The 9,181-nt window shown below is 34.8% G+C and overlaps 1 protein-coding gene across 3 annotated transcripts in view; it reads right to left on the reverse strand.

The window, feature by feature from the left end:
• LOC107041953 overlaps positions 1–6,418 on the reverse strand; it is a 20,308-nt gene extending 13,890 nt beyond the window's left edge. Inside the window, exons 1-2 of one of the 3 annotated variants that reach the window (XM_015262786.2) lie at positions 6,173–6,418; positions 4,619–4,772 (exon numbers count right to left, since the gene is read on the reverse strand). In XM_015262786.2, coding sequence (XP_015118272.1) covers positions 4,619–4,661 — 43 coding nt within the window. In that variant the 5' untranslated portion in view covers positions 4,662–4,772; positions 6,173–6,418. The remainder of the gene's footprint in view (positions 1–4,618; positions 4,773–6,172) is intronic. The other 2 variants (XM_015262788.2, XM_015262787.2) reach the window with 2 other exon arrangements.
• Between the last annotated feature and the right edge of the window lie 2,763 nt (positions 6,419–9,181).

Raw genomic sequence — 9,181 nt, forward strand, 5'->3', positions numbered from 1 at the left:
GTTTATTTCCATTTACAACTTGACAGTATTCAATTATTTTTCCAGAAAAATTATGGGGTCAATTCTGATGTTCTTTCGCTGATTCGAAGTGTCTTCGCTTCATTCATGATTTTTTTCACAATTTTATTCGACGATGTCATAAACTTCAAACTGCACGTGGAGGACGGTGATCTGTTTTCCAAGGCTCGGGCATGTAATGTACTATTCCTGAATTATAACGAATTCTTCCGTTTTCAGAATTTCACCAAAAATTAGGTCCATGGCAAAAAAATCAATATTATTTTATTTTGTCATATAAGTATTGATTTCATTAAACAAACCATCGAATAACCAAAATCGAATGAAAAATTTAAAATTGAATATTTTTAGATTTTCTATTTTTTTTTTCAATTCATTCTCGACATTCAAGTTCATTAATCATCTATAATTTAATCTTGTCAGCTCGTAACTTTTATCACCAAAAAATCATTTCCCATTCCACTAATTATAAACAAATGCGTGTATTATAGAAAATATGCACTGATGTATTTAATGTATACACGGTGTTCGTTTCTTATTCGAGGTTAGAAATCCGATTTGTAATTCTAGCGTACTTTCGTAAATAGCACTGTCGCGGCCGAATTGCTCATTCTCATGAAAGTTCTCATGAGAATGCGTCTTTCACCCGCCGCAATGACTCTGAAGATAACAACATGTGGCAATTTATTCGATACGACACTCTATTTCTGTTTCATAAGTTCATGATCGAACACGTCCGTTCGACTTCGACTTTCGGTGAACCGATTCGACATTCTTCAATTCGAGTTTTCATTCGGCAGCCATTATGCTTTCCTTTATATATAAGGATCACGAAGTCCCGCAAAGGAGGGGTGGGGTGGGGGCGGTGAAGGGGGTCCAGGGGGCGAAGCCCCCGGTGCAGGCGTTCGGGGGCGAAGCCCCCCCCCACTGAAAAAAAAATTCACAAAAGAAAAAAAATATAAAAATTGAAGTAATTTGTACACTTTGTTAGGTATAAGAAAAATACTACAAAAACCTAGTATTTCCATAGAAAAATTCTACTGAATTCGTATTGGAACCCTTGAAAAACTATTGGAGTTTTGTGAAAATTCTATTGATTTGTTGTGCTAATTCTATCGGAGATCATTCAATTTTACCATCTCGTATTCTTAAAATAATATTTAATACAAAAAAGTCCATAGATTTTCCATTTCTTCATTCTTGGATACAAATTTCTCAATTTTTTATGGAGCCCACCTCCCCCTCGCTTCTCCTCACTGAATGAAAAACTAGAACAAACGTAAAAAGTGATAATAATGAGTGAATCGGAAATTCTCTGTCTAAAAGGATGATTCTAATGAAAATTGGATAACAGAAAATTTTCGATGGTGAATGTGCGGAAAGCATAAAGAACAAGACGAAATGAGGAACAGGGGCAGTGTGAAACAGCTGGTTTGAGGTTGGATATTTAACGAGTCTAGGAGCGCTAAAGCGCGACATGAAGTCAGCCGTTCCTCTTTATCAAGTCCATGGCTGCTAATCGCCACCTATCGGCCGCAGAACAAGCCGATAGGTGCAGGTTAGCGGGACTCAGTGATGGAAATACTATTAAATTCTAGACATTTCGATTGATAAAGTTGAATTTTTTCAGAATTTTCCGAACTATCGTTTACTTGTAAAAAAAAAATACGGAAAAAGGCGGGAATCCCGCGTAGGGTGACCAATCTAGGGTTAATTCTAGTCAGGTCACCTCCACGGGGATTTCCCGCCGTGTTATTTAGGCTTTAGCGCTGCCGAATTCACTCTACACTGCCCGGGCGCGTTTAGCGAGTTTCCGGCAACGTTGCCTCATGAGCAATTTCATTTAACATGGGAAAAAATAATTGATTTGTCAAGTGGCTGGTAGTGGTCACGCGGGGAGTGTGTGGCTTCCGCGGTCATCCAGGCTAAGCAGCGTTCAGTCTGCCCTGTACTTGGATGGGTGTCCGCTTGGGCACACCTAACCGCGTGGGACTACAGTCGCTAGGAACGAATGTAGAGAACTGTGCCCATTGAGTCAGTGTGACCAATGGACACAGTGGAATCCCTCCATTATCGGCCACCTGCACGACTGAGGTTTTCCATGGTTTCCCTGGCAGTCCAATCCCGAATGGGGTGCAGTTGGGGATAAAGTAAGTCGGCCCATGGTAACGCAGATAGGAAAGGGAACAAAATGTAAAAACCCGAGGGGGTATACATATGGAACCAAAAATAATTGATTTGTCCGAAATAATTTGTTTTCTTTAGGAATTTTAGGAAATATGTTGAATATGTTTTGGGAAAAACTACTATAATTTTTTTAATACTTCAATTGACAAAGTCAAATTTTTTTGAATTTTTCCGGTGAACCAGTCAATTGTAATTAAAGAAAAATAACGTGTGGCGTGGTTTACCCATATGGAAAAAATATATATACAGAAATATATGTCACTTATATCCGCTTATAAGTGCCGCATATACTTTCCGGCAAAAAACGCAATATCTCAGATATATGTTGGATATGAGTTTGTACATATATATCACCGGATATATCTAGCATATACCTGGTATACAAGGCGGATATATTCAAGATATAATTCCGGCAAAATCACTATATTTCACTTATAAGTTTTGACTTGCATTTTTTTCTATGCAGGTTCCCTCATAGTGTGACCAATCTAGAGTTAACCACTCCAGCCACCGCTGTTCATTTTGTAAAGCTTCCATTGATTTTTTTTTATCAAATTGTGAATTCTCAATGATGGAATTTCTTGAAATTTCAGTGAAACTGTTCCTTGATAGAAGTTTTCAAAAAATCGTACCAGAAATTTCAGCGAAAAATTTTCAACAGTGAACAAAAATTAAATCTTCCAAGAAATCGAGGTATTAACAAGCACAAAATGTTTAGATGAATCAACTTAGAGACTCAATGTCCATGCATGTCTTGACTATGAAATCCGGAAGACTTCATTGAATGTACAAAAATACTACACAAACGGAATAATTCAATGAGTTCTCGAGTCAATTGTGTTAAACACAGTTACTGTCTTAATTGATTAATTCTTCCCTTACAGAGCATCTGACCTACAGAAAAGTAATGAGAAAGATGCAAAAACGACTGTGCTAAATGTAGTGATTTTTTTCCTCGTTTCAATGCAAATTGCTGAAGCTACATTTTGAGCGAAAATCGATTCTACCTCGTTATGTGAACATCACCTGATGTATTAATTACTCCTCAATATTGGCGGATGAAAATTCATCGGTGATGAACATTAAATTTTACGCTAGTGATTAACAATTTGTTGGTGACAGTCAATCTGCAGTGAATGAGATTCATGAAAGGTTGAGACGTGACAGGACGCGGTGATTTTTAACATCTTTGTAAATGTTGAATTATCTCGATAACAAATGGTTGTGGTAGGAAATGTCAGGAAACACTTTTATGGGAAATACAACTTTCTAAAACTATACAAAAAAAATATTTTAAGATTCACGTTTTACATAAAAAGTTGCTTTTCTATGTCCTTTCAAATTGGAATGATCTTGATATGATTTTAGCGAAAACCGTTACAGGACTTCTTTTTATAAGTTATTTTCCTCACCCGGATATCAACCAATCAAAGTTGGCAGTATTCGAGGCTAGCTAAGGCTCCATATTTCTTTTTTTAATCCAAATACTGCATTCCAATCGGCCGAAATCCGAACACCAGTTCTATTACTACTGAAAATTCAATTCTTTACAAAAATTTCACATCTTCTTGGATTAGAGTTATCTCGTTACAGCGTTTTTATGCAAAAGAAAGTTGCAAATATGTTCCGTAGAAAATTCCATTGGGCACAGAAAAGCCTTTCTGACCTTCTTCGTTATAGACACACGGAGAGAATTTTTTTTCTGGTAATTCAATAAAAATTACCAGAAAAAAACGTAAAAATTACGTTTCAAAAACGTAATCCGCGATCGAAGTAATATTCAATAAGTGTGAGTCGGATCTGAAATTGTACGAATCGCCACGTAAATTCTACGATTTCTTCCGTAAAAATTAACCACCCGTCTGATGACTCACTGCTGTGGGGACAAAAAGTCGTTCCGTAATTTTTCCCCAACGATTGAGAAATTTTACGGAACAGAACGTAGAAATAACTAACCAGCTTCATAAAAATTGTTGAACGTTCAAGAATTTTTGATTTTGGAGGCATAATAAGTCGGGAAGTTTCTGTGAGATTTTACTTCTGCTCTTCCATTCCTATAAAAATTACCGGAAAACGATTCCCCATTGCGGATTACGCGAATTGTTCCGTAATTTTTACTGAATATTTCTCTCTGTGCACACTCCGTCTTGAAGTAAAGCCAAAATTATTGAAACCTTAAAAATGAACTGATCACGTTTCACCACTTGACAACCGAATTGATCTATCAACTTGAATGTCTCAGCTAAAGTCCATGATTCTGATCTCAAACAGATAGTCGAGTCCAAACATTCCCAAACACTTTCCCCTCAAACAAACAAAAAAAATTAATCTTGTCGGAGTTCAAATATTCCTAATGAATCAATGAATAATCCTCCATTCATCCACTCGTGACTATATTCCCCTAGTAATTTACCTGTGCACTCTGTTGGCCTCTGTCTTGCCTCACTCTGCATCATTGTCAAACACTTTTTGTCAAATTTTTTTCCCTCGCTCAGTCCCTCACGCTCATCGCCTCGCTATCATCGATTATGCAATTGTTTTTGTTCTTAATTTGCTTGATGCTCAACCTGTTAAAACGTGGAAAATGAAAAAAAAGTAACATAATGTAATCCACGGTAATTCGTTAGCCTACGTCAGTCTCTCCCACGGAATTAATCGATTTGCCTGCAGTAAAAATCGAGAGTGCGAAGTTGATATTTTTATAATTCCGTGAAACACGTTTCTCTGGGGTATTGTGGACTAACCTAGTCATCACTGGCGATAGAAACTCCCTTTATTTATTCCTGAGTCTATTTTCGATTTGACCATTTATAGAAATCGTTACGTGCGCAATCACATGTCTTTTCATGTTTTTATTATAGAAAATAAATTTAGTAGAAAATGTTCAAGACAAATTAGGGAAAAAATCGGTGGTGGAGTATGGGAAAAGGCAAGCTGTGAAATGTCTCGGTGACGAGTTGTGTTGCGAGAAATTTTCTGAAGACTGAAGATTTCTTTAGAATCACAAGTTATCGAGATGAATGAACAATTATAAACAATGTGTTTGAGATTTTAGTTGAAAAGTCTTTTTTTAACGTTTTGTTTAATATTGAATTACCTCGTTAACGAGTGGTTTTAGGAGAAAATGTCAGATGCCATTGTTTGTTGGAAATATGTACTCGATTTCGACTTGATAAATAATTAATGAAATCGAATTTGACTCATTGCGATTTTTACAAAAAAAGCATCTATTTCGCATCTTGCGAAATTCGATTTTTCATTACCTCGGTTGGGAATAGTCTTATAGAAAAATATAAAAAGTCAGTTGATATATTCTCCTGAATCCAATCATTCCCGAAGTGAATCAATAATAAAGAGCGAAATTAACAATTCCTTACTTCACCACCGATTCTCGTCATTCAGTATTATGAAAAAGATAATTGAAGGGTAGAGAACAGGGGAGAGAGTAACGTAAGGGACACTAAACACTACCATTCCATCAGAACAAAACTTACTAAAACTTGATCAAGATAAATTCGTCAAGCGAAAAAACAATGAAAAACTACATTTTTTCAGTGGCTAAACAGTTATATCTCTCTCCTAGATCTGTGTACACGAATATAGTTCATGTACATCATTGCCAGGAATCTCTCGCGTTACATTAGCCACAAAACATGGCTTTAATTACCTCATTAATCACTCCAGAAATAGAGAGAAAATATTTTGATCGAGAATGAATAAACAAAAGGTGATCAGTGTCAATAATATATGGAATTATCTGTTATCATCCACAAAATAAATCTCTTATTCTTTATGTTTGAAAAAAAAATCAAATAATCGAAGCAGTAAGTCTTTAATAATTGAAAAAAATCACCACGCATTCAGAAAAGAAGAGGTGAATGAAAGGCAATCAATCAACAATCAACAATTAATTAGCGGAATAGGAAAATAAAGAACAGAAACATCCAAAAATCACATATTCCCTCACCTTACTCGTTAGGAAAAATATCCGAGATCTCGCCCGTCTGACAAAAAATGACCCTTTTCACTTGGAATCACTGTCTACCATAGCCGACTCAACAATTATCAATGATATCGTGGTACAAGTGCCGGCTCACACTGGCTAATTCCTGTGATTTACGTTTTGGCATATGGAAATTACCCACACTGAATGAAAAGCCGATCCTTGTCCGACCATGGACTCGCGCAGACTGATCGACGCGAGGAGCCGTTGCGTACGCTCAAGCTCAAGTGCAGTACGCCCCTCGTTCCGTTCCCCACTGGGTATTTAAAAAAATGGTGGGAGGAAGAAAACAAAGAGACGGTGGTGGAGGAGCTAGACTTTAATGAATTCAATTTCACTTGTTAATCGACTGTTTCCTGGTTATTTTTTAAATCTATGTATACATTTTTTTAAACTCTAAATAGCTTTAAAAATGAAACAAAAACGAAATTGAATTAATAATGAGAAATTGAACATGAAAACCGAATGGTGGAAAAATAGCAATTATTGTGATTATTTATTGCAAAAATAGTACATTACATGCCCGAGCCTTGGAAAACAGACCACCGTCCCCCACGTGTAAGGTTGCCTTCCGAGCCGAAGGCGAGGATGGCAAGCACGTGGGGGAGGGTGATATGGTTTCCATGGCAAGGTGTATATATTAATTTTCGTGTCGAGGGACCTGCAAAACACTCATTTCTGCAGCGCCACCAAAATGGGGTTTTCAGGTCCGGGGAGACGAAAAATAATTTTTTCAAATAATTTAATTTTCAGTTACTCTCCTTTTCATATTTAAATTATCAATCGTTATGAATTCCATTTTTACGATCAATTATTAATTGCCATTTATATCTATTTGAATCAATGATTTTTTTATTGAAAAAACATTTATTCATGTTATATGACGTTTTAAGTTATCCTAGTGTGAAAATCAATGGTGACATGGTAATTTTGGATAAATTATTCCTTCTCAGGGATTATTGAGAACGACCAAAAATTTGATACAGAAATGTAACTTGACAATTCTCACTAGTAGTTAAAGTTTGAAAGTTTTTCCTGACTGTGGTCGGTTGGCAGTCAAGTAGAGGGGTGTGAAATGGGATACCGGGCTATACTGGACAATAAACAAAAAATGAGCAGTGAGGTAGACTGAGATGGGATTTTTAGGGCACTTCGGCGGTTTATTCTGTACTTCAAACAAGTGGGAAATTGCCGATGTATAGCATATAGTATAGCTTTTTTTGCCAATAAATTAGTAATATGCTTCCGAATGGTCTTGTTGCATTTTTTTTTCTTCCGTATATGATTTATATTTTACTTTATTTCATTAAATTGAATAAGTTTCTTTTCAATCAATTGTGTCAAATTTTCTCTTCAGTTGAATTTTATAATTATTATTATTCTTATTATTATTTTCTCTTATAGAACTTTTTATTTATTTATTTTTTTTCATTATTTTTTCATCACTCTCCTTGTTACTTTGTAGCATTCATTTTATAAGCTACATTTCATGTTTTCATTTCGCTTTTATATTTTCATTGAATCGTTTTCTAGCTATTACAATTGGCTTCTTTCTAAGCTCTGTATTTAACAGGTTTGTCGTTTCCATAAGCCACGCGTAGGTTATGACTGTCGATTATTATGAATATAGTTAAATGCATTATAATAATCGCAGTAACGATCCTTAACGAATCCTTAAAATTATTAAATAAATAGATTAACCTTAAATGAATTTGAATCTTTTTCTTTCATTCAAAAGTGTATTTTTCACAATCATGGAAAGGCAACAAACTTTCGAATACCATAAGCGATACCTGAAATTCTTGTATAAATCAAATGATAGAATGATACTATTTATATCATAACAAAATTTCAACAGAATATCATTGAAAAAAAATTATTTATTCATAATTGATTGAGTTTGAAACATCACATTTGAAAAAACCATGAAAAAGCTAATTTTCGGGGAAATTGATGAAAAATTTGAAATTTCTGAAAATTATCATACCAAAATTAAATCAACGGAGGCAGTTATCGTAACCATCGTTCAACTTCCACTTAAGGGCATCAATACAAATATTTCAAGCCATGATACAATACATTCGAAGCCAGGAATCCAAAGATATCTGCGGAATTCTGATTTTCAAAAAAAATTTTTTTTTTCAAATTTTCACAAAAATCACAGTAACGATTACTGCTATTGTCTTCATCTTCGAACTCGGTCGAAAGGGTATCTCAACAATTTTTTTAAGCCGTTATTTAATGAATTTGAAACATTTTTTTAGTTATCGTAAAAAAACCGATTTTTGAAAAAATTCGAAAATTATAAGAATGCGTTAATGAATTGAATTTCAATTGATGGCAGTAGATGGGGCTCAGTAAGACCTACATTTGAGAAAAAAAAGATTGAATTCTATTGTTGAACTGGCGAATAATTGAAGAAAATATTTGTTACATACGTACATACATACGTACACACGTACGGACGCAGTCTAAAAATTGCATTTTCAGACTTTTTGGATCATAATGGGTTGATATAACACAAAAAATCGAAAACTTAAATTTGGTCGATTACAATGCTTCCATTCGGAAGTAAAAATTGGTTGGAGAGGGCTACGAGTACCAAGAATGTCATCGAACAATTCCCCATCAAAAAATATGCTGTGAAAATATATAATATGGGACAATTCGATATATTTTAAATATATTNCAAGCCATGATACAATACATTCGAAGCCAGGAATCCAAAGATATCTGCGGAATTCTGATTTTCAAAAAAAATTTTTTTTTTCAAATTTTCACAAAAATCACAGTAACGATTACTGCTATTGTCTTCATCTTCGAACTCGGTCGAAAGGGTATCTCAACAATTTTTTTAAGCCGTTATTTAATGAATTTGAAACATTTTTTTAGTTATCGTAAAAAAACCGATTTTTGAAAAAATTCGAAAATTATAAGAATGCGTTAATGAATTGAATTTCAATTGATGGCAGT

The sequence above is a fragment of the Diachasma alloeum genome, unplaced genomic scaffold (genome assembly GCF_001412515.2).
Source record: "Diachasma alloeum isolate Michigan unplaced genomic scaffold, Dall2.0 Dall_scaffold_00394, whole genome shotgun sequence".
NCBI classification, from domain to species: Eukaryota; Metazoa; Arthropoda; class Insecta; order Hymenoptera; family Braconidae; genus Diachasma; species Diachasma alloeum.